Genomic DNA, 26292 nt, shown 5'->3' on the forward strand with positions numbered 1-26292 from the left:
TTTCAAATATTTAAGGGTCAGAATAATGGCCAGAACACTTTTAACTCCCCTTTTTGTGCAAACATTACAGGGTACACTGCAGTGAGTGACAGAGTAGAATTATTAAATTCTTTCTGGTTTGTTGTCTCATTTTACACCTTATCTGTTTTGTTAAGCTTCAAGTAGAGTGTGAGTACAGAAAATTTCATTTAGGTTTCTGAGAAAGGAGCTTTGCAATTGAGATTTTACGTTCAGCTTGAACTGGTGCAATTAGAAGTTGGTGGAGACTGATTCTAACAAATACTGTTATCTTTATCATTTGAACAGAACCGTGAGTGGGAATGAGCAGAGGCTACAGATCTGTGTCACAAGATTTGAGAGAAGCTTGTTGGGGCTCATCTCAGCTATGAGTGCTCAGAGCCTGCTTTTTTATAAACAAATCATTGGGCAGATTGAGAATCCGTGTCCCTCTTCTTCTGAAGGGGTAGATGTTCTTTCTGCTCTGTCAAACCCTACAGAAAATGAGATACGTGAGATTTTTTTTAAGTTTTTCTTTGCCTGAAATCACTGTTTAAAATGAAATCAAGAATGGTATTTTCACTGAAAATCACACTGTTTTCTGGAGCACGTTCTTTGGCAAAGGATACCTTCTAATATCCTTATAATTTCTTTTACATTTGAGAGGTCTTAGTCTAGAGTTATAGAAGATTATGGTGGTTTTTTGTCTGGGTTTGGTTTTCTTAAGAACTTTTTTTCCCAGAAATGATGATGGGATGTGCAGGAGGGACAGTCCCCATCACACTCCTGTTTTCCATTTTCCCACCCTTTGTTGTTTAAGACAAGATTTAGACCTGCTTACTGTACAATTTTCCATCTGCCCCAATGGGTTTGTTCCTAGTGGTGGTGCACACTGCCTGATTCTCTAGAAGTAAATCTCTCCAGAGGGGATTTCCAGACAGTTCCTACTGACAGTCAGTAGGCAACTAACCTACAGGCCCCAGGGAGCCATGAGTCAGGCAACAATTTACAGCTGGCAGCAGGGGAGGGAGAGCCCAGCTCCACCTGTGATGAGGCTGCACTTGGTCTGGGGAGGTCCTGCAGTGCTGCTGAGGCATCCCAGTGCTGGCCAAAAATCCCAGAGGCTGTGAAGGGCAGTTCCTGTGCAGGTTTTGGGTGTGTTGGGCCACGAGCAGGGAGCCAGAGGTGTGTGACTGCCACGCACAGTAACCTTTGGTTTGCTGCAGAGAGCTCTGTGATTGACTGAGCAGAGCTCTCGTGTGTCTGACCTTCTGGGAAGTTCAAGATTATTGGGTTTTGCCTGGTTTTCTCTCTTTCTTCTGGGTGTTCATCGACTTCTTTCGTTGTTCATGCAAAGTGCACTCGCTTAATCTGTCGATTCCTTTTACTCTCCTGATTTAGACAAATATATTAATGTGTGCCAAGCACACAGATGCAAATTGACTCACTGGGCTTAGTTAAAGAAACACTGTCATACCAGGTTAAACTGCCCATTTGAGGTCAGTGGAAAAGCCTGGAATTCCTTTAAATCTCAATTTTAAAAGAGGATAGACTGTAATAGTTTGGGATATAACTTGTATTACTTATATAAGCATTATATGTCAACATTATATATTAATTAATATAATTATATATCAATGATATATTATTTAATACAATTAATATATTAATTTGCAGTAGGCACAGGCCAAAGCAGGTTTAAGACCAGATCAGCTTGTACAAGATGTGCTGGTGGCTCTGGCTGCCCCCAAGAGCTGCCAGTTAAATGACACCTCAGAGAGGTGGATGAGGCAGCACAACCAGGACAGGGACAGTCTTTGTCACTGACAGGGGAATGAGGTAGTAGTTCATAATCTTTTTTGTGCACTTGTGCAGAGGAGAGCTCTGAAAGCAATTCCTACTTGCTTTTCAGACAAACCAACATCACTGGTCAGAAGACTTTTAAAACAGTTGTAGTACTCCAAGCTGATCTTTGCAAACACACAAGGAAGTTAAAGTACAGGGAGTTAGAGTCTTCTCTAATGTTAGCTATGATTTGACTTCCAGAGATCCCAGGTCTCTCCCTGAAGGTGAAATGGAAGTTTACAGTGCTTTGAGACACTGGAAAAACACACTGGTACGCAGTTAGGAAATACTTAACACTTGATATTTTCCCCTTGAAAAAAGCAATTTGATGTTTTCAGGGTCTGCTACACCTACAGACCTATTTTACAGCTCCTGTCCTGCTTTGGTCAGGAGGATTGGGAGCATGGGGGCACAGCAGAGAGTGCTGATCATGGTTATGGGATGAAGGTGGGAGAAAGGCATCATTCCTGCTCCAGATGTGGGAGCTTTGCTATGTGCACAGCAGCTTGTAGAGGGCAGCAATTGCCCACAGTTCTCTGTGCTTGAGGAGAGGAGGGACCAGCTGAAGAACTTTACCAGAGTGACTGACTGCCTTTTTAGCTTCTTGAAATAACTTTCTGCAGGAACTTGTTCTTTGGAGTGCCTCTTGACTCCACAGTATTAAATTCCTACTCTGAAAAATGTTGCTAGAGATTTTTAATTCCTCTCCTGCCTCTAACAGCACTGGAGAGTTGGACTCCTTTTGCCCAGGCACTGCCTGGATTGTTCCTGCAATCAAAAAGAGTCCAGTGACAGCCTGGGGTCCATGTGAGATTATAGCTGCCTAGGTGGGATAACTTCCCTCGTTTCTTGCCTTCTCCTCCCTTCTTGGTCTTCATCTCCTACTTTTACCTGGGAGATCATGCCATTTGAAAATATGTGATGTCTTTATTGTGCCTCAGATATGTTCATCACATTACAAATCAGCTAGCAGGGGCACAAAAGGCAGAATATTCAAGAACCTGAAAGAACTCTCTCTACAGCACACGGGAATACATTCTTCAGATTCTTCTGATGCGAGCACATTCAGAACCAAGATTTGCCAAACTAGGAAGTTGAGAGTTGTATAAATCTTGGATTTGGAGTCCCTGATTATCCTGCTTTAGAAGGAATTTTCACTGCTTTTTGTATTTCTTGTATTTCTCCATATGTCATTACATTGCAAATCCTTCCAAACAGCCTAACAACCTTCGAGATTTTTATTTGTTTTGTGTGCACATTTGCACAGCACCTCTCTCTGTTACACTGTACAAACCGTGCCCTCTTCCCAGCTGTGACCCTGCAACACGTTATGACAAGTGTCAGTGTGGAAAAATAACAAAGAAAATAACGATTGCTTTTTAGAAAAATGATTTTACAGCAGGAGAGAAGCAAGAGAGGGCACTACAGTATGCACCACTTCTTTACATTCCTTGTTTCACCTTCTGGTTAGAGCAGGATTCTCCTCTGCTGTCAGTGTTGTGGTGTTTTGTCGAGCATCAGAATGGCCCCAATGATGTGTTTGTTCCCTGGGATACAGTTCAATGGTAGAGGACATCTTGCTGGAGATTCCCAGCTCTGCAGTGAGAATTTCCTGTGTCTTCAGCTTGCTTCTGTTTGTTTTGTGTGCCATCCTGAGTGTTTCCTTTCCTCCTTAAGCATCTGCACCCTTCAGATGTTTGCAGACAGTTATCACATCATTTCTCCTTCCCCCCACCCCCATCCTGGTCTCCTAGCCAAGCTCTACATATTTAGCTCATTTAATCTTTCCTCATAAGTCAAGCCCATAATTGACAGCTCTGACACGGGGAGTCGCATTGGTTGCACATGCTGCCAACGGGATATAAATACTTTCTGTGCAGTGATTGAGAATTACAGACAAGACTGAGATGAGCCTTGCCCCCGGCTCCCCAACACTGGAGTTTTGAAAACCCTTTTCTCACCCCAGCTTCCACAACTCCATGAAGATGGACATGGTTTCCAGTCCAGTGGTCAGCTGCCAAGCACCCAGCAGGGCTCAGGGCAGTGGTGCCAGGTCCTTGGGGGATCCAGGACTGGTGCCCCTGGGGTTCCAGTCTGAATTTTGGGGAGGTGGTGCTGGGTCTGGGCTTCCCCTGCCGGGGGAAGATGCCGCAGGCTGCTGAGGCCGTTCCCTGTGGAAGGCAGAGCTGCCTCCCTGCAGGCAGGCATCCTCCCCTGTGTGTGCCCAAGGGAGCCGAGGTGGCCCTGTCCCCGGGGGTGTCCCCGGGGGTGGCCTCAGGGGTGGCCTCAGGGGGCTCCGGGGCTGGCAGGAGCTGCAATGCAGAGGGCTGCTGCCCTGGAGGAGGAGGTCGCTGCATGTCCCTGCACTGGCACACACACAGCTGGTTTGTTTGGAGCTTGCCTTGTATGACTTGCCTCCTCAGGTTTGTTGCATTCTCCTGAAGGTGATGAGTGAGCTAAGGAAAGTTGGGGAGCTGGTAAATGAACTGCCTGGCTTCTAATGTGTGTTGTGTGAGGCTTCATCTGCTGCAGCTTCCCCAGCGGGGCTGCCTCACAAACGTTACGTGTGTTATTGCCAAGCATGCAGCATAAAGAGAACATTTATGAAAGGGAATATCAGAGGAAACATTATAGCAGGGACCTTATAGCCTTTCCATTATTATGGTTTAAATCTTGACGTGGTCTTTATTTGCAGTGACACTGGGACCAGTAAAAAGTGTTTTTTCTCTTCCCCTCCCCTCCCCTTTCTCCCTCCTTTTCATTCTTTTCTTCCACATCCTGTTCTGAAGCTGTGGTGCAGAGATACAAATCGTTAAACATGTGAGTCCTCGGAGAGCCAGGTTTCAGTTTGTGTGGAATCAGCCCCTTTTGACTCAGAAGTTGGAAACCAGATGACTCACAGTGATGCATGTTTGTTGTTTTTAATAACTGTCATTTTACAAAATACGGTCAAAGCTTCAAACCATGACTTCTGGAGTAGGGGTGCTGTGTATTTATTTTTAATTTGGGAGGCTGTAAGCTGGAATGAGTCTGTTGCTGCAGTCTTCCCTTCAAATCTGAAGTAGAATGACAGCACTGAAAATGTGAAACATTTTAGACACAATTTTTTCCTGTTACCTGAAAAAACCCAAACTTTCTTAATCAATTACTTGAAAAGGCCCCAGGTGCCAAACATCTGGTGGGATTGTAGGCCCCTGGTTTATGTTTATGTTTTTTAATATATACCCAAAGGGACAGGTTTCTTAAAAAGGAAGCAGTCAAGTGTTTTGAATTTGCGGAGTTTTAAGAAATAAATGCAATTCCTGCTTTATCATTTCTACTTCTAACAAAATTGTCATCTATCTCCTTTCATTTAAAGGAAGGTAGCAAATGTAGTATTTTAGTGCCAAAGTTCTCTATTGGTAAAATCTCGTAGCAGTATGGAAAATACGAAAATAGCTACACATTTAATTTTCCAGAGATTTATTACTGCTTGTACAGTAGTTTGTAAACTCTAAGCTCAGTATTAAGTGCTTTATGACCTTTTTTGGTGTTTTGCTTCTTAATTTGCCTCAAGAAGTACTGTTGTAATTTGTTGAAGTTCTGCAGGTCAGTTAATTTGAAGTGTGAATTTACAGCCTCCCCCTCCCAGTGGAGAGGCACCAGGATAAAATCTCCCCGTGTGAGAACAGGACCTGACCCTAAGTGTAAAAGTGGCCTTGTGACAGAATTTGTCATGGCCACGGGTTTCCCTGCAGTTCAGTTCTCAGATTTGGGTGCTTTGTGACCGTGTCTGTCATGATTTATATTACGGTCTGTTGCAATTGCTGTTGCACAATGAAGGGCTGTGCTCTGGTCCAAGGGAGGCAGACTCTCAGCCTACCTCAGCCTGTTGCTTCTTGTTAGAGAGTGAAAAAGAGCTACTGATTTAAAACAGAGAGTTTTGAGTTCTGCTTTTAGGCTGAGATGGGTTATCTCTCTAGTGGTAAAAGCACTAGAAAAAACACATTGCCTTTACTCTGAGGAAACACACATCTGTGTGCTGGCTACTGCTGGCCAGCTGTGCTCTGAGTCCTTATTCCTGGCAGGAAAGAAATAGGGTTTGGTGTTTATTGTGTTAAAGTAAATGTACTTGCGTGTGGAGGACAGTGAAGTGGTGGCTTTGGAGGCTGGAAGTGTCCTCTCAGTGCAGGCTGATGGCAGCAGAGCAGGATTCCCCACCGTGACACAGAGGGACACCCCTCGACCCCAGGGGATGAAAGGAGAGCTCAGGCTCTCACCCGTTCGGTGCCTGACTTCCCTCTGAAGCTGCCAAGAAGGATGCCAGTTTTTCCATTTAGCTGCCTATCGTATAGACCTTAAAAGGGAAGGTTTTAATGCAGTTGGCTGTGATATAGACTGTTAAAGGGAAGTTATTTATTTTAACTGGCTGCTGTATGGATTCTTACGAGGGCATTCTTTCAGCTGCAGCTGTATATTGACTGGTGGATATGCTGGGCTCTATTGGTAGTAGCTGTCATATTGACTGTTACAGAAAAGATCTGTATTTAAGCCATAACACTGCACTGGGATCTCCCAGGCAGGATATTAATGCTAATTCATCTGCTCACCCCCTGCTGTGAGTGTTATTTGTTTAAATCTGTAGAATCCCACAGCGCATTTATATCCTCGCTAGAGTGAGCTCCGCTCCCTGTAATTATTTAACATTATATGCTGATATAAATTGTAACAGTTAAAGAATGGTAATGAGTAGCAAAAAAACACAAACTTAACCTTAGAAATGGCAGAGTCAGCTCTTAAAACAACAGCCAGCAACTTTCACTGTTCCCTGTCTTTTCCCAAGTCCATATGCACAATATTGTGCATATATTATGTGTGTGCGTGTGTGTTCATGCTCGCGCTGGCAGCGGTGCCAAGCAGGGCTGTAATTATGCAGAATGTACTGTGAAACTTATGCACACTCTTAATTACATACAGTGCCTACGTACAGCAAGTTTTATCTCTGCAGCTCAGCTCCTTGATGAGTTCTCTGATAGGTGATTGGAGCTGGGGCCACCACGTCGGCGGAGGGAATGGAACCCTTGGATTCTCCTCCCAGGGAATTGTGTCCCAAGGTTAAGCTGAAAGCCATCGGGTGTCACTGTTGCTCTGTGTAGGCTCAGCTGGCAGTGGATTTGTGTGGCAGTAAAAACTGGACTTTGGAAGTAGTGCTTTTGGCCATAAACATCCCAGGCATTTACACATAATTTATGTATAAAGTGCATGTCCATACACACCATTTAAGTGTGGGTGGAGGGAGCGGAGGTGGCTCTGTTGTTTGTTAGCTGACTTTTTTTCTTTGCAGTTTCTGTTGCCTCTTGTAACATTTGTGTCCCAAAATACCACACAAGATGGGCAGCCACTGTTGAATAGCTCTGCATTCTGCTCTGGAAGTGACTGTGGTTCAGCAGTGGAGATGACCTGATTTCTGTATGTGATTTGCCTGTGAGCATTAACTTGTGAGCTAATTTTTGGATTTATGATGTGACAACTGTGGTGTAGAAACAGCAAAATTATATTCAGTTTAGATTTCTTAAGAGCTTGGGAACTACAGAGATTAAAAGGTACTGTAGACATTTTTAAGCTGTAGTATGTGTGACAAAACTCATTGAAAAATCAGATTTGCATTCAAACGGTTCATCAATAACACAAAAAAGTTCACCAACTTAAAATGGAGATAACAGAGAGGAGCCATGTAAATAGCAAAGAAAATGTGTTTTAAAAAGACTTTATAGTCTGTGTCCCTTCGGATTTCAGGTGGGGAGTAGAAGCTGGAGTAAGAGGAGCTGAGCTTATGCTTGATTTGCAGAGTAGCGTGATGGTCGGTCGGCCTGCGTTGGCAGCATGGACCTGTGCCAGACTTCACCACAATTCATACTGTGTCAGTTTAATAAATGCACTACTTAAATTATGAAATTACAAAAGAAAAAAGAGAATGCACTTATTCAGACTCTTAATACATTAAAAATAAGGCATTAAAACACTGCCTTTTTTTTTTTCCCTTCCAGAATCAATAATGAACAGGAAGGGTTGTAGACATTAACAGTCATGGACATTCAAGCTCTTATACATAAATTATCTTAGAAAAATGCACATACGACTTGAATAATGTAAATACATTAATGCATTTAATAATTTAAACATTAAAGCGCATTCAGGAATTGGTGGCAGAAGCTGTTCTGAGATAAGGAACGGTGCTGGAAGTTGTGTGTCCCGAGATCGATGGCTGCCTTCTCCTTGAGAAAACTCTCTGGGGAAGTCAGGCTGTGCCTGTCCCAAGGAATCCCAGGGCACTCCCAGCTCCTGGGCTTTCCAGCTCCTGCTCTGCCTTGTGTAGGAGCCCTCCCATACAGGACAGCCAGGGTCCACGGAAGGTCGGGGTGCACTTTGACATTTGGGGTTTTTTTCTGTGTGGGCTGCTGTCTGTCTAGAAATTAGGTGGAACAGCTTCAGAGGATGGAAGCTGATAAGCCTGTCAGCTGGAGAGAGTGAGGCCTGGGGAAGCAGTGCACTCCAGGAATGCTTGGCTCTTTCTTGAAGCCCTGAGAATCGGGTTAGCTCCAGTGTAGTGACAAATAAGGGGATTCATTCTGATCTTTGGCTTGAACCACCTTCAGCACTGCAGAAGCACCTAACAGCAACACCAAGGTCCCCTCACACAATGCATTTTCCTGAAGATTTTTTGCTGAGGTACTTAAATTTGGAAGGTGTTGTATCCACCCCTCCTGCCACTTTTCCTGGGTTCATAGCCTTGCTTCTCGTGCCTCTCCTGCAGGCAAGTGCTGTGGAGGTCATTTGCACCCTACAGCCCCACTCGTGGAGTGGTACGAGGTATCGTGTTTAGGCCTAGATACTGATGGAGCTAATGATGGATCTAATAAAAAAGAGCTTAGTCTGATCCCAAAGGGGGAAGAGTTGGGTTGGTTAATTAAAGGAGCCTGGCACAGAGCACCTAGTAATTATAGGTGCAAGAAGTCTGAATTTGAAGAGGATGGTGCAGCTGGAGAGGGTTAGGGAGGCACCCAGAGCTCTTCAGGCTGTGGGTAAGAATGCAGTAAAACCAGATCTGGAAATCAGACCCGGGCAGAATTCCTTAGTGAATTCTTATTTATTCCATTTTTTAATGAGGACCTGAATCTCTCGTTATGCATTTATGGTTTTGCATGCACATGTGTATGTACAATTCTAGTTACACCCTATGGCTGGGAGGGTGATTTTATTAAAGACCAGAAGATTGAGAGACAGATGTTTTAGGCCTTGCCCTATAGTCGTTTGGGATAATTAATGCTGACTGCTGCATCGGCTGTGTTATCGATGCTGCTGGGTTGTTATCTCCAGCATCATCCTGCACCCAGGAGCCTGTATCACTGTGGGCACAGGGGCTGGTGCCACCAGGACCTGCTGGGAAACTGCTCCTGAGCTCTTCCGTAGGTGTAGGGTGGGGAGCAGTGCTGTGTCACCACACTGTCATCACCGCTGCTATGTCTCTTTATTGTTAAGTTCCTTAAAGCAGAATTTCTCAGACTTAGGTTAGAACTCCAAAAGGATGCAAAGGCTTCAAAGGAAGTCACAAAGTCACTCACCAGTAAACAGCTTTCGACTTGTAATTGCTGTTTGGGGCTCTGTTCCTCCTAGTTTGAAGAGGTAGCATTTACTTCAGTAACTCTTATTTTCCTGAAGGAACTTGATGCCATCTCAGCTGAGAATGTGGGATGAGCCACCACAATAAATGAGTGGAAAAGGGCTTCAAGCTTGCATACATTTTGAGAAGCCGTGCTTTAGCAAATTTTATTTTCTGGAATTGAGTTCTGAAAATATTGCCTGAAATGGATCTATTCACTTCACCTGATGAAACAGAGACAGTTATTTTGTCCCCAGTGGATTTCTCGATAGACCCCATCTGGGGAAGGTAGGACTGTCTGTGCAAAATGTATCATTAGTTTGAGTGCTCAGGATTAAATAATCAGTCAGGGAAGCTGTAGGTCTTGTGTCCCTTCAGCTGGTGTGCTGTCTGGTGATAGGTGGATCACACTAGAGAATGAAATGTTTGTTCTAAGGGTTTTAGATCAAAAGATGAAAAGCACAAGGTTTTCCAGCTATAGGAGAAGATGGCACACAGAAGAAAACTTCTGAGAATTTGACTTTTGTGCTGACCATACATGGGTGCTCCTTGGCTGCCCTAAGTGTAAAATATACAAATGTTAACTTAAGGCACCATTTTTTAACTGTTGAAATGGGGAACGTTCGTGGTGATTTTGCCCAGTTCTGGTGAGTTTGTAGCTCCTATCGCCGGTACCAAGGCAGAACTGAATGCTCTGTTTTCCCACCTGGAACAGGCAGTGCCCCTGTGCACAGGCAATAAACCTCAAGCCTCCCACACCTGAAAGGGCGCAGCGTCGCTGGTGGTAGGAAGGGGTGTGTCTCTTGGATGTGGGAAGCTCCTGCAGGGGATTTTTCATAATCCTGCTGAGGAAAGGACTCGAGCGATGGGATGCTCTGGACGTGGCCTGCAGGGAAAGCAGAGGAGTGGGTGGGGATCTCCCTGGGTCTCTCAGGGCTTAACAGCCATGTGTAGCTGGACTGAGGAGGTATAAGCATTTGTGGTAAATTCTACTGCTCTATCACAGCCTGCTTTCTGCTTTTTTAGCTCTGTCTCCATGGGGGTATTCCATACATTATCCCATTTCACAGCCTGAACTTTTCCCCCTACTTAGAGGATTACACGGGGCAGAGATGTAAGAAGAAAGGGAGTCTTGACAGCACTCCACCTTTTCATCTCTGTTACTCCACATACATCTATCAGTCTGCTCTCACAGGGGCCAGGCCGCCTGCCTTCCAAAACCCTGCCTGGAAATTGCTGATTCAAGCAGGTAGCAATTTTAGGGCTCCTTATGAAATAAATGCCTCCTGTGTGCTCCCCTGGCACTGGGATTTCCTCTCTGATTTATCCTGCTCAGGTCTGCTAATGTCCCTTGACTAAATGGGGCATGGTGTGATGGTGTGAAGGTCATTTTCTATATGCAGTATACATTTCTGCAGTCATGGTGGGAGGGTAGGACATCTGAAGCAGCATATCCTGCTGGGAAAAGGAGGAAGAAAAGGATAGTCTGGCTCTTCTTTTCACAGCGTCTTGTGGTGGGATGAAGGTTTTGACAGCCTAATTCAGCATTTAGAGAAAGAACCAAGCAGAAAGATTCCCCCTCACCCACTCCTTGCAGCCCAGCTGTGACAAACTGACAGATAATTAACAAATCAAGACCTCCTATTAGCCTTGTCCCTGATGCATTAAAGCAGCTCCTATGTTGCATGTGTCCTTTAGCAAACGCCTGTGCTTTCTGGCTGCAGAGCGAGGTAGGTACCTCCCTTCAGAAAGGCAGAGGGGTCTCTAAGGTGTCAATGCACAAATATTATCAGGGACAGAAGTTGTCTCTGAAAGGAAGTGGTGGGCAGTAAGTGGGAGAGCAGTGCCATGACTGCATGGAGGCCACTCCGATGGAGCAGTGTGTCTGTGGAGTATCCTCTGGGAATACACCACTGCGAGGGATCTATGGAATTGTTACTGGATCCCTCTTGTTTTTACAGAAAATGACATCATTTGAAGCAGCAATTGACAGGTTTTCTGACTGGGACTAACCAAGGCTGTAAATATGACGTGCCAGGAAATGTGGTTTGTGGTAGAAACAGACCTGATGTTAAGATCTTAATATTACATGGTGAGCAGTGAACTGGTGCCTGTTCCTCTGTGTCCTGAAGTTGCTGGAACTGTGGGTAAGCCCCAAATAAGCTGCTTCTCTTCACTTCAGCTCCTCTCTTTTGGAGAAGAAGGATGAAGAGTGTCAATATCCCTCTAGTTCAAGATGTTAAATAGACACAAGCCATTGGTTCAGCTTAACACATGTTGAAGGAGAGAGAGATACCTAATTGCATCAAAGCCACTCTTAAGTTCATGTATGTGGAGCCCATCAAGCTGAAAGCATCCAGACAGCATCTGCTGTTATCAAATCACTCTTGAGTCGAGCTAATTAAAATAGAGCTTCATTTTTCTGAACCATTGTTTGGCAGGAATTTGAAACAGGTCTAACCCAATTTCTGTGTGTTTATGAGCCTTTATTATATCAAAAGTACTTTTCTGTAAATGTACAGGGCAGTGTTAAATGAATTGATCCACGCTGTATCGCTGTAGATGCACTATGGGCTTCCTAATGATTTCTCTTTTAGCTTTTTCCAGATATACCCCAGAAAAGCTTGCCTTGTCCCTTATCGTGTCATCTTACTTCTCTCTTTTCCTTTCTGTCTCACTCTCAAGAAAGTAAATGCCCTTGTATTGCTTTATTTCATATCCTCCTCCTCCACTCTATTGGGATTTTTGTATTATTAAAACATTTACACATTTGCTGCCACATGCAAATGCAGAATAATAAACCAGGACTCTTTATACTCCAGACAAGAGTAGGAGGTCTCTCACCACTGATTTTCACCCCGTTCTCATCCCTGTTGGTTACAGGGGATGGAGAGGAGGGGAATCTAAATGTTGCTGTGTTGGAGCTGGTTGATACAGGATTTTTTTTTTCCTTCAATTTTTTTGTGTTAAACATTTTATATTTCAGTCTTCAGATTCTAATTTGCTATATACCAAGCACAAAAGTTAAAGAGATGTAGAAATTTCTCCCTAAAGACAAGTTGCACTCTGTGGCATGTGAAAGCTATTTCATGAATATTCTCTGCAGAAAGGGAATACCATAAATATGGCCAGAACATTTGAGTTGGAGTGGCAGCTCATTGAAATAGTAAAGTCAGGAATAACAATTTTTCTGGTACCCACTACAGCCCAAGTTGTTCAGATGATATTTTTAAGTTTTAAATTTATTTCTGAGGAGTGGATTCATATTACAAAGAAAGAAAGCTAAAGATCAGCATTAAGTAAAAATCCTGGCAGTGATCTGTCATGAAATATCCCTGCAAAGGTGATAAAGCCTTCAGACATTTAAAAACGGAAAAATGCAAAATAAAACCTATTTTCTGTATGATTCAAGGGAGTTTGCTTCTTTTAACTTGGTTAATTCACCTTGGAATGGAATTTTAGTGCATTTAGTCTTGCATTTAATGCAGTCTGTTCTGGATGTGTATATTCAGCTCCTCGGTACAGCCTGAGAGCAGTGCACTGAAATGAGTACTGGGGGCAAGTGCAATGTTCTGCCATAAGCAAACCTGTGGGGAAGGTTCTATTAGATGTTCCCCAAATTGTGAAATATTATTGTCTCCTCTTCTGTGCTTTTAGAGAGCTTGTTACTCAGAAGTTTGCTCTTCTGTTCATTGACAGTGACTCTCTCTTGATTCCTCTTTTAATAAATGGGAGTGAATTTAATGCTGGCAGAAAGCAGCAGAGGCTCAGTATTCAGAGGGCACAGCAGGGACGTTGTGCTGTGTGCTTTTTCTGTAAGTCTGGTAATCAGACCTAATCTGGGGCCCTGCTGCTGGGGGCTCACTCATCTCTTTATTCCATTCCCATCTCCCCTTCTGAGCCCGTCAAGGTGTGCAGTGGGTACCTGTCTTTTCCATCCATCTCATCAGTGTGGTCCTTTCCCAGCCCAGGGGCACGGCTGGTGGTTTGAGAGAGGAGTTTCTGGTAAAGCTGTACAGATAAATGCAGACGTTCTTACATGCAGAAATAATTCAAACAACAACAACAACAGTGTGTCTGCTCCCATCGTGGTCAGTCCAGAATGAGTGTCTCAGGTCAGAGAATATCCTCACAGGCTTTCCAGCATTTCCTGCATGTGCAGTTGTTGCTGTAGTTTCTACTGCAGAAGGAAGTTTGCTGTTTTAGCAAGAAAGACTCTTTGTGCTTTACGACGCCGACAACAAAGTCAAGCATTTGGTCTAAGGATCCAAAAGCCCAGGAAATGCATCTCTGGGGTTCCTTGTCAATTTGGAACCTAATGAAATATAGAAAATACTCAATAAAAGCACTCTTATTACTTTAAATGTTTAAATGTGGAGTTTTTAGCCATCAGGTTAATGTTTTTGTATCTTTTTTTGATTCGATTGTGAGCACTTTTCCAGGTATCTCTGCCACTTGAGCACTAATTGGATTTCCACAGATAAACGGTGCTAGCTGCAGCCCTTACATCACTGTGTTTTTACTTCATCATCATTTTATTTGTTTTTACTGTAAAGGCTAATAAATCTTGGTGTGTTTAGAGTATGAAACAAGGCAGGCGAAGAACTGCAGCGTGAAGGGGTGAAGTTTTATATGCTGCTTTCTCAAGTCGGAGGGGTGGGAGGAGGAGCAGCTGCCCTTTGTGGTGGTTCTAATGGGCTGCTGGGTGTGTTAGTCACCCAGGGAGTGATCCATAATCCTTAAGATAAAAAGCGTTGATCTCTCCACTAGTTCTCAGACAGAGCTGTAAGGCATTTGAATTGGGTTACCATTGATGTAAGGTGGGGAGAAGACTCTGTAGTGTGGGTCTGCTTAAAAAGGCGTATGTGGGATTTATTTAGCTTATTTAATTTTTTAAAGAATATTGGAAGCCTTTCAGTGCAAGTGTGCCAGAGTTCCCTACGGATTCTCAAGGAAGTAAATATAGCACTTGCCAGTATTTTAGGGAAGAACTTACTGAATGGCAGATTTTAGTCAAAATTTATAGACTGTAAATAAATTTCTGTGAGAATTTATCACGGTCCCAGATGTTTGCTGTCTCATTCATTTGTTCAGGAAGGTGTGTGTTTTTTATCTTTCTCATGGTTTCCTGGGAAGGTGACTTCCTACCACAGCAGAGGTTTTCCAGCCACGAAGGGAGTGTAGAAGCCCTTCCTGGCCCTAGAGGGACTGAAATGAGTGCATTTCAAACACCAAATTTTGGACTTTGTCGCTTGATAGAAATCGATTGACCGGCCTGTACTTGAGGCAAAGCAGCATTAAAAGACGGAATGTACTTTTTTTTTCTGTTACAAAGATATAGAAATGCTTTGTAGCTCCTTTGGATCAGGTGCAGACTCCTGAGAAAGCTGCATTACAGCCTCAGGTTTCCAGTGGTTCCAGTCCATAGCAGCAGTGGCCGTTCTTCCCTGGGTGTTAATTCCCTGCTGTGGACCCAGATTTCAGAGATTGTTGATGCTTTCTGCAGCATTTGTCAAGGAAATGGCTGCTTTCTTTTTTTTTCCTGAAGTGAGTAATTGTTTATTAATTTTTCAGCACATAAAGAGCATAATTATAATAGTCCCTGACATGTGCTGGCTGTGCCAAGGTTTAGGAAAAATAAAAACCAGCAGAAGTGCTGTTTTGAACCGTCTCTGATTTTTCAGGCCTTCCTGTTTTGGACCTAAATTTCTGTGTAGGAATTTGGGACAAGCACACAGGCATCAGTTTAATTCTCTGTAGAACGAATTCTCTTGGGTGTTTTAGCTCAGTTTAGGATGGTGGGATCTTATTCAGGTGTTTTGAGAAGGAAGAGCAGGTGATCAGTACACTGGATTTTTTTGATACACACAATTTTTTGGTGCACACAGTGCTGTATAGGTTGAGCAGCATCCTGGATTTGTCCTGACACTTCTATGCTTTGTTTCTTTAAGCAGTGAATGTAACATCCATGAACAATGCTAGATTGACCTCAGGGGAAAATGAAGTGAGCCCATTGTTTGCAGAATATTTATGGTCTGGACAGCTACGTGGAAATGTTCCTCATGTTTGCCACTTCACTATGTTTCATCTCTGTTCCTCTGTTAGAGGAAGCAACCTAAGAATTGTCAAGGAAACTCAGTTGCTTTTGAGGCTGCTCATGCAAGTTGCTGGATTTGCAGGAGGAATTGAGTGATGTGAGCTCCGTTCTGCTGAGAACTGGACAAAGACAAGGGACGCAGCTGCTTTTGAATCTATAAAATTATTCTACTTGCAGTCCCCACAGACGGGGCAGCTCTGGCCAATCAGGCTTCTTGCCCCTTACTTCGTTTTTCCCTTAATGGGGCAATTAACAGCAGGAACAAAGTGCATGGTCTGCTCAGTCTTTATTATTATTTGTGTTGTAATAAATGTCGAGGAGGCCAGTTGCAGAACAGCACCAGGCACTGTGCAAATGCAAAGGAAAAAGACCATTCTGGTCCCAAAGAGCTCTAAGTAAAATAATAAATTTACAAAAAGGTCTTCCAGTGTTTTAAGTCCTTCTCCTTTTGCTGTTTCTTCCCAACTGCTGTGGTTTGCATGATTTATTGTGCACCTGTCACAATTTCCAGCTTCTTTAATGTTTTTAACATGAAACCTTTTGTTTGTTAGATTCTGGTGATCCAGATAGTTTCCTCCAGTATCTCCTATTTTTATTCTGTCATTCAGATCTTCTTTATCCTAATGTCATCTTAGCCCCCTGACTTCAGCCCTAATTGTTTGGGGCTTTATTGCTGAAAGGAAAACATTGATTCTCTAATCTACATTTCCTATGATTTAAAAATTCTGTGAATTGGGATTCTTGAAATAGGAGGTTTGAGGAATAGTAGCTTCCTGTTTTTTCTTGTCATTTGAGTCTTTTCAGTCTAAGACATCTTTATAGCTTCTTCTGCAGATGGGTTCTACTTTCGATGCTCTTGGACTGAATCTAAACCATTGTATTACAGATTTTGTCCAGTTCCTTGACTGTTGAGTTAGAAGGATCTGAATAAGTGTGAACAGTGCTCCTGTTGTGGTGCATCTCTGCTTGATTCAGCCTTCTGGAGTCTCCCATCAATAGTGATTTCAAGTACTCAGGCCCAATTGTTAAGTGTGACACAGACTTCTATCCTGACATCATTCTCCAGCTCCCTAACATGTGAATGAACACCCTGCAGTCCCTGTCTGCCCTGCAGTTAAAAGAATGAAAACGTAATAATTTACAGCTTCATCGGTTTTTCCATTCTACACATGTGAAGGGAACACGGTAAAAGGGATTTCTTTTGAAAGCTGGTGTATTTGAGCTCTGCAGTAGCGGCAACAGGGATAGTAGAGAGGAGTGAGGAAGGTGAGGGTTGGAGGTGCTGTCAGCTGCTCCCCGGGAACCTCGATCACACTTTTTGTCAGTTGTGGAGCCAGGGACCGGTCTGGCTCAGCTCTGCTGGACCGAGCATCTCGGACACCAGGTTGCTGCATTCCTTTGGAGTGACTGAGCTCAAACAGCATTAATTTTACACCGCAGCCCCAGTGATCCCTAGGCTTCCTCCTGTGAGACGGGAGAAGCAAGTCGTGGAAAGTTCTAAGAAGCTGACTGTCTTTGCTAAGCTCTGACCTTCTGTCTGGCGTCTCTCTCGGGTCCTTTGGGGTGGGTTTGGTGCCCTTGTCCCTGCTCTCCCAGGAGGGAGCAGCTCCCTGCCCTCGGCAGGCAGAGCTCTCCAGTTACTCCTGCCTCAGCCTCGGGGGTCCCGGCGTTCTCCTGCGAACAGAACTTCAAATCCTTCCTTCAAATCCTTCGCTGCCAGTTGGAGTGAAATCCCCCTGCGCCCCACCCTGCTCCTCTGGCTGCAAGTCCTTCTTTGGTGCTACGGGGATTACGCGGAGCGTGCCGCTTCAGCTTAGGCACAACTACAGAAAGGGCATTTCCAAAGTTCATTTTTCCCTCCGAAAGTGAGACGGTTTCTCTTCAATGAAATTTAAAATGTTTGAACTCTAGAAAAAAGGTTCATGCTGCTCACTGGTTAAATTTATTACGGCTGCATTATCAGTTTAATACATTTAGTTTGCTCTTCTGCTCATATTTCTTATAAGATGTTTTTCCAGCATTTATCACTTCCCTGTAACAGTTTTTATTGTGTTAAGCCTGATATTATGAAGTCTCATTTGAAGGTGTATTTCTGAAAGAAAAAAATACACATCTAGCACATTTTCTCTGCAAATTAAAATAGTTATTATACGTTTCTTTTAATGTACGTGTAAAAGTTTCCGGTTCTTTTTAGATTTATGCATGTAAGTTTAGCTTGAATATTATTCCTCTAAAAAAGACAGGATTTTTGTCAAGATGTCTACTGTCTTCTCAGTCGAATTATAAAAAACTGAAGATGACAGATAATTCACTTTGAAAGGTGACTACTACGCAGATGATGTTGCTACTTTTCATAAGGGTTTTTACTCCATATATCAGCGTGTTTTAAGAGAGACTTGGGTCAATAATACCATGCTTTAGAATTCCCTAAATACATATTTACACAATAGACCTTAAAATATATTAGTCTATCATGTCAACTCCTGTACACTTCTATCTGGTATGTTTTATGTCCTTAACATATGATACGATAAAACTTTATTTTATATAGCATTTTTAATACAAATTGTATCCCAAAACGCGCTGTGGGGTTAAACGAGACTTTCACAAGGTTAAAATTTGAAAAAAAGCTGAGGGGTGCAGGACAGTTAAGGGCTTTGCAGGAATAGATGTATTTAGTTGAACAAAGGCAATCCGATGGAGAAAACCCCGAGCTGAGAGGCTGTAAGGTGACTGGAGCTGCGGAGCAGGATCCCTGGAAGCGGTGAGGTTAGGTGAGGAAAGGCTTGCTCTGTGTGAATGGAGGAGGTGGGAAGGTCACGCCTTGAGGAGCAGCTGGAGGAAGTGCGGAGCAGCCCGCGGAACAAAGCAGCTGGGAGCGGGGCAAAGCGGAGCGCTTTGCAGAGGAAGAGGAGCTGAGGGAGGTGTGCTGGAGGGAGGAAGGCAGCCCGGAGCCAGCTGGATGGCGAGGGGCGGCACAGCACCGGGGATCTCAGCTGCTCCAGCGCTGCCGCCTGGCCCCGCGCTCCGCAGGCACAACACACCGACAGCTCGCATCGCGGCTTTTTTATGCCGTTTATAATTCTTACATTTTTTTTTTTTTGGTCACCCCGTTCATGTAAATGAAGTAAGGCTTTTTTGTATGTGATAATTATAGATAAATGTATTTAAAGTAGATCTGGATTTTGTAGTCCTCAGGAAAAAGAGGAAGAGCAATTTTTTTCCCCCCGTCCCTGTCATGTGTTCGTTTTAATGAGCAATTTTAAAAAATTGAAAATAAAAGAGGAAAATGAATAGGTGTTGAACCAGCCTGTGATATGTAAATGCCAACTAGTAATTACCTAAAACCTCAATTTTCTTTCTGTTTCATCTTGCAAAACATTTCATTTCCACTGAGTGAAAACACTTAATTTGGAGCTCTGACGGCGAGAGCGGCGCGGCGGCTGCGCCGCCAGGGGGCGCCCGGGGTCCGCCGGGGACCGTGAGGGGACCGTGAGGGGCCGTGAGGGGCTCCGGGGACCGTGAGGGGACCGTGAGGGGCTCCGGGGGCCGTGAGGGGCTCCGGGGGCCGTGAGGGGCCTGGGAGAGCCGTGAGGGACCCCGTAAAGCCGTGAGGTGCTCCGGGAGTCGTGAGGGGCTCCGGGGACCGTGAGGGAGCCCCGGAGGCCGTGAGGGAGCCCAGGAGGTTGTGAGGGGCATGGGAGAGCTGTGAGGTGCTCCGGGAGCCGTGAGGGAGCCGTGAGGGGCTCTGGGGACCGTGAGGGAGCCCCGGAGGCCGTGAGGGGCTCCGGGGACCGTGAGGGAGCCGTGAGGGCCTCCGGGGGCCGTGAGGGGCACGGAGAGCTGTGAGGGAGCCCCGGGAGCCGTGAGGGGCTCTGGGGAGTCGTGAGGGAGCACGGGGAGCCGTGAGGGAGCCCCGGGAGCCGTGAGGGGCTCTGGGGGCCGTGAGGGGCCTGGGGGAGCTGTGAGGGCCTCCGGAGGCCGTGAGGGGCCTGGGAGAGCCGTGAGGGGCTCCGGGAGCCGTGAGGGGCTCCGGGAGCCGTGAGGGAGCCCCGGAGGCCGTGAGGGAGCCCAGGCGGCCGCGGGGCCTCGCCCGCACGGGGTCGGGTTGGAAGGACCTCCGGGACCAAGGAGTGCCGCCTGTGACCTACCAGTGCCCTGTCGGCCCGACCAGAGCACTGAGAGCCGCGTCCGGGCTTCCCCTGAGCGCCTTCAGGCGCGGGAACTCCACCGCCTCCCTGGGCCCCTTCCAGTGTCACCCTGTGAACAAATTCTACTGGTGTCCAACCTGAACCACTCCAGATGCAGCTTAAGACTATGTCCTCTTGTCCTGTCGCTTGTTTTCTGGGAGAAGAGCCCGAATCCCACCTGGCTACAACCTCCTGAGTGAGAGGTGTAGAGAGCAAAAAGGTGCTCCCCGAACCTCTTTTTCCAGGCTGAGCGGGGCCCATGACAGGGACCAGTTTCCTCACCCTTCATGTGGGTGCCTCGGGTGTCACCCATAGTCCAAGTTCTGAGCACCTAGGAATTTCCCTTTTTGGTCTAGTTTTTTTTTTTTTTTTTTTTTTTTTTTTTTTTTTTTTTTTTTTTTTTTTGTCTGCTATTCTGTAGTTCCAGGTTCTTCATCTCAGATATAGCTCAAAGTGTGTTTCTTCCCCGCCTTTGTTCCCATTAATCTTGCTTTTCTGCCTTCTATGAATCTCACTTTCAATCGTATTTTTTTCCCCTCACTGTTTTACACGAGGGCTTTGCCATTATCATTACAGCATTTTTAAACTTTTCTCCATCCAACTTTGAGATCTGCCGAACTTCGTAGGCTTCTAGGTTATCCCTCAACCGAAATAATTCCCGGGGTTCTGTATGTTTTCACTGAAATCTCAGTGTAACCACAGGAGCTTTAGAGCGCTCCTCCTCCTGCCCCGAGTGACCGCCGTTAATCCCTTTACGGACGGCGGTGTTGGGCGCGGAGGCGAATGTCGCAGGGTCCCCGCCGGGACGAGGCTGTCCTGGAGCGGAGCTGTCCCCGCCGCCGGGCGGGAGCGGTGCCTCCTTACTGAGATATACGGCTTCATAATTAGCCCCTTGCATTTTTCCCGAGTGCTGGCATCAGCGTTCTGTGATGTGTTTCCCTGATTAACAGCTGCTTTGCAACTATTTCCGTGTGCCACCGATAACCGTATTTGTCAAGTTAGTCCTGGCAGGGCACTGATTTCTTACTAAAACACCGCATTTCTGTTGCAGGGGGTTTTCTTGTTCGCTGTTGTGCCAGGCTTTTAAGTCAGCCCTTGTTAAAGCGTAAGTTGGCTTCAGCCTGATGCTTGTTAACAGGATTCTGGGTATCTCCTTTAGAGTAGGAGTGCAGAAACCTTTCACAGACAATTTAATCTTCCGAGCCTTGCAAACATACAGCCGTACACTGAGGGGGTGTTGCTGTAGGCTAATATATTGATCAGTTCCATTTGCCCTATAGCTGTGGCCTTCTGCTCTGGCTGAAATAGGTTGAGTGTTTGTTGATACTGCCATATTATTATTTTTTAATACACTGGAAAAAAAATTAATTCCAACTTCTTTTACATACGTCATGTATATTGCCAGTGTTGATTGCTTCCGCACATGTAATGTAAACTGTCTGTGCATAGTTCATGGCCTGGGCCGCCTCTGCTTAATGAAAAGAAGTGTTGCTTTTAAACAGATACAGATCCTCTCAGAAAGACAAAATACCATCCCTTGCAACGTATAATTCAGACCCAGCCTTTACATCACAGGTCATCTCAAAGTCTCAGTCTATCAACAAATGCTGTTTAGTAATAACCTACAGAGGGTTCCCAGTATTAGGAAATCTATTAGAGGCTGTGCTCCGGTGGCTTTTGAGTCTGTTTTCCACGTGGAACTCTCTTACCAAAATCCTGTGTAACTTTTATTGGTGAAGATCTTTTACATTCCTGCTTTTTTCTTTTCTTTTTCTTTTTTTTTTTTTTTTAAGTTGGTAGAAAATAGGCATTTGCCACAGTATTTTAGATTTCATAGTTTATTTTTTTAATGCAAGCTTAGATAACGTAGCTTAGATTGCTTTATTGGAAACCCTGCTGCTTCGAGCACAATAAGAAATAAGGCTGTCTTTATCTTCCCCATTAACACAAAAGGGAGGGAAATTAGGAATGAAGGACCTTGGCTGCTAAGTTATTGTCCAAGTGCTGTGCTTTGGCCCAGAATTTTGCCAGCCCTCTGCTCTCCCATAGCATCTGCAATAAAGTTCCTGTCTTTATTTTATATCTTTGACATTGAAGCAGAATATTTGGCCTGAATTTATGTCATTTGTCCAGTTGCAAATATAATCTATGAATGGTGACATTGATCTTTTAATTGGAAAATCAAACTGTAGGACAAGACCTGCTACAGGATTCCACCCATCTCCACCCAGTGAGAAAGATGTCTCTGTGGGTCCTGTCACTGCGGGAGAGGTGGTGGTGGGAAAGTGGGTTTATAGGATGGTCTGCCTTTTAAAAGCCAGGTAGACTCTTTCTTTAATACAATATGTACCTGATCCATTAGATAAAGCCAGTGTGCTCAACAGTGCGTGCTGGCAATCCAAGAATCAACACAGTGATACAATGCTCATTATTTGGCAGTGTCCTAATAGCATAAAAATTTGGAGAAGTGTTACAAATGCTACAGAAATAGTATGGAACAATGTTAGCAGCTGAGTCAGAGTGCTATTTGCCACATGATTTTTTTGGCTGGACGCAGGACTGCAAGTCTTCTCATCTTCCTCCTCCTTTTTCTGTTTAAATTATGGAGTGCAGTTGCTCTTGTTTGTGCAAAGAAAATGATCCATAGAAGGTAGGGAAATTCCTGTGTATGTTTGTTGAAAATATTGGCATTTTGACGTGGCCAAAATTGCTTCATAAGTTGCTCGTGTATACAAGATTAATTATAAAAATGAAGACGTTTCGGCTCAGCCTATAGGAACAAATGTTCAGAGGTAAATGCAAACACAGTGTGAGAAACATGGGATTACCGGAGGGAGGAATACATGTCCAGGATTCTTTTTATGGAGTTTGTTGTTGCTTATAATTTCATTTTGTTTTAAGATTTAAAGGGCCGTGAATAATGGAGGAAGTAATGCAGGAGAGAGATAAAATAGAAGTTTATTTTGGTCTGAAATTTACTACTGAAATGTTTACATTTTTATAAGGCAAAAATAAGCTTTCATAAAGGGTTAGAATCAAGGAAATATTCACATGGTTGTGATTGAAATAGCACAATGAAAAATACTGCTTATTTCTCACCGGTTCTGTAATACTTAAAAATCGGTAATTAAATCTAAGAGCTTGCAGAACTGCAGGTCTGTAGGCCGTTTGTGTCTATCTCACTAAATGTGGGAGGGAGTGTTAAGGAGTATCTGAAGACACAAACAAGTAATTATTGTTAGAAGGAGAGTGGCTTTGATATGTTCACATGTCTGTCGGTCTGCTCATTTGGGCATCTTTCTTATTCAGCATATTACCATAGGGTTATTAGTTTGGGTGCTTTATACTTCTGCATCTGGCACAGCAATATCAGCACAGTTTAAATCTGCGATTTGCCTGTCACCTGCGTTTCAGCTGGAGACAGATCAAGTGCACATAAATGAAGCCAAAGTGTACTTTATGTGGGGTGTTTTGCTCTACTGTTTTGTGGTTCAAAATTACTGAATGTAACTTAAAGAAAAAATGCAGGAAAACAAGAAAATGAAAAGAATTAAAAATACCCCATTCATTTTATCCTCCCAACTTTGAAGTGTGCTGGGACTTTGTCAAATTCCCGTTAAAATAAATATGTCAATTTCATCTCTCTTCCAAATTCATTTATCATGCTTTTTTAAAAGGTGTTTTCTGCTTTACCTGATGTTTAAATTGGATTCGCTCGTTTATGCTGTTCTTTGCTGTATCCCCCATGTTTTTCTTAAATGAATTAGTAATGACAGCGTACTCCATCATACCCTCTCTACAGCCACTTTAAGGGAAGCCTGGTGATCTAAACCTTTTAACCTATTAAAGATGATTTTCCCCAATTGAATCAGACCCACCACAGGTGTAATAACTAATCATTTAAACTACACCTGCTATTATGTATTTTTAAGCCATTATGCATGTTGGATAGATGATAATTCATGTTTATTGCATTGTCCAATGGATCCGTTTTGCCTACACTAGCCTGATTAATGTATTTAAAGAAATAAGAGATGCAATTTAAAAGAAAAAAACATTGATGGAATGCACTGAGGAGTACATTGAAAGTGCCATTAAACCCATCAGAACTTTGCTCTCTGACCAGAAATGCATATTCGAAGCCTTTGATTCAAACACAAAGTGAAACTTAGTGATTTCAGGAGTGGTGCTGTATTTTCCCTTCTTTTTCTGCTGTCCAAGTTTTGGAAACCTTCTTGGAACTGAATTCCAGAAACTGTATTTTAAGGTAAACTTTTAAAAACCTGAATAACGTGGGTCTAACATATTAGGATGGCTAATTTTAGCTCTAGAGGAGAGAAGTAATCTCTTCCACTAGTTCATGTGGATGTGCTGTTAGCACATTATTCCTCATGATCCACAATCAGAACAGATGTTTTTGTATAAAAGTGGAGGGAATCACTGGTGCAGTAGCATGTAATAACATGTATAACAATGTAGGGAACTATGTGGAAAATGGAACTACCATATAAAGAAAAAAAATCAAACACCTTTCACTGGCACTAAATGGAAATGTAAAAATCTAGTGCTGTTGTTGTTGATGCCATTGGATATTATCCCAGACTTTACCCTTTGCTTGTGTAAGTGCTCTGTTTTAGGTGCTCTGTCACCTTAAAGAAGGATGTGGAAGTCAGTTTGTAGACAAAAGTCATCTGTGACTTTTGCTGGTGTGGAATATAAATTTAACTACTTGCCTACCCATTTGTGTCATTCAAAGTGACATTTTTTGATTGTTGTTATGTGATCCAAAACATGTGAAGTGGCTTCTTCTCTAGTCATGAGAAGCTGAGGTTAATTTATTGCTTTCAATAAATTAGAATGATGGCAGAAAAGGCCCTAATCTCCCGGAATCTGCTGGGAGCTTTAAGTCAGATAGAAAGGAAGCATTCTTACATTAAGCCAACTGTTACAGATCACGTGCACTGACTCAAGGTTGGCTTTAACTGTAGGAGCCAACTTAGGTAAGAGGATCACAATATAAGTAACAGAAATACCTAATAATCTTAAAGGAATTTTTTGTACAGGTAGAGCTGCTCCCAAAGTAATTAAACAAGAAAATTTCTAGGTTGAAACCCCGTAACTGTGCTGTCTGTTCAGAGTTCAGCCAGAAGCTTTGGTACTTGTTGAACCATTTCTGAAAGCTGGTGTCTCCAGACCATCTCCGTGTGATGGATGTGTTGTCTGACCTTGCAGTACACAATGCCTAATATAAAATAGGGATTTGACCATACCTAACTCGGATCTTTTCTCTCTTCTTTTTCTCCAATCCTCCTACCCTCCTCAGATTGTGACAGCAGTGAAATTTTTACAGAATCCACGCGTCCGCCAAAGTCCTCTTGCAACCAGAAGAGCATTCCTGAAGAAGAAAGGTATGGAACTCTTTAGGTTGTGATCTCAGTGATAATGAGGGACCTTGAATTAGTGTCAAGTCAAAATGTATTGCTGTGGAATATTAGATGTTACGGACAAAGCAATTAGTCTGTCTCAAAAGAAGATCTGAGGTTTATAAGAAATATCAGTCTCTTTTCTTCCCAACTGATTAGTGCAATATTTGCACCAGATGTGGAATTGTAGAATACAAAAGACACATGGGAAATTTCTGGGTTAACTGTTATCAGATCTTTTCTGCAGTGAGGACAGTTGGGAGTTGTGGACTAGCTGGTCAGCTCAAACCTTACTGACGCTGGCTTTAGAATGGCCAATCTCTGGGTGAAAAGGTCAAATGTTTCCAAAGACAGCTAGAGAGAGGCAGAGAACCTGGTAAAAGTCAACAAGGTCAGGTTAAGGTCAAGCTTGGGGTCAACCTGACTTTCAGGCTGAAATGGTAAACTACTGACTGAGTTTAGCCCTTTTCTATAGCAGGGATAGAACAGATCCTGACAGAACCTATATCATCTTAGTGAGGTGCAGCATACTTTGGTCATTGCCTACAGAGAATTTATTTTACTTTCTGACTCATAGTAGAAGTATATTTTGTTCCTATTTTATTTCTAAAGTTTTTATTCCACAACTTGCAGTGCATTCCAGGTGATGTTCACTCCATATTTTGCTACAGTCCTTGGAGCATATTGCTAACCACAAGATGTGAATAACAGCAGTTTTAACTTGAAGTTAATTACGAGCATTGTGGAGCACTGTGAAGTGTTGAAATTACACTGAAAATACAAATTCCAAACTTCAGAGAAGAGTGACCCACATATACATTGAAGTCATGAGTACTTGAAAGTACATAGAATTCTAGAGCTAAAACTCTTGAGCTTTGAAAAGTAGGGGAACCTCTGAAATAGGTATTTTCTGTTTGGAGTTACGAACTGCTTATTGAGATGCCTGAGACCTGAAGTCATGAGATGGAGAGTTGAAGTGTATGCACCATGTTGCTCATCTTGAATAGCAGAGGACCTAGAAGGGAATGGCAGCCTTGTGCTTTGGCAGTGATGTCATGACAGGCAGTTCAGGGTGATCCTCTCACTGCTTGTCCTAGTGCC

General features: G+C 43.7%; 1 protein-coding gene across 3 annotated transcripts in view; it reads left to right on the forward strand.

Moving 5' to 3' along the window:
• PEX14 (peroxisomal biogenesis factor 14) overlaps positions 1 to 26292 on the forward strand; it is a 68570-nt gene that overhangs the window by 7431 nt on the left and 34847 nt on the right. For all 3 annotated transcript variants that reach the window (XM_066334556.1, XM_066334558.1, XM_066334557.1), the window contains one exon: positions 25092 to 25176. In XM_066334556.1, coding sequence (XP_066190653.1) covers positions 25092 to 25176 — 85 coding nt within the window. The remainder of the gene's footprint in view (positions 1 to 25091; positions 25177 to 26292) is intronic.

The sequence above is a fragment of the Sylvia atricapilla genome, chromosome 22 (assembly GCF_009819655.1).
Source record: "Sylvia atricapilla isolate bSylAtr1 chromosome 22, bSylAtr1.pri, whole genome shotgun sequence".
Lineage (NCBI taxonomy): Eukaryota > Metazoa > Chordata > Aves > Passeriformes > Sylviidae > Sylvia > Sylvia atricapilla.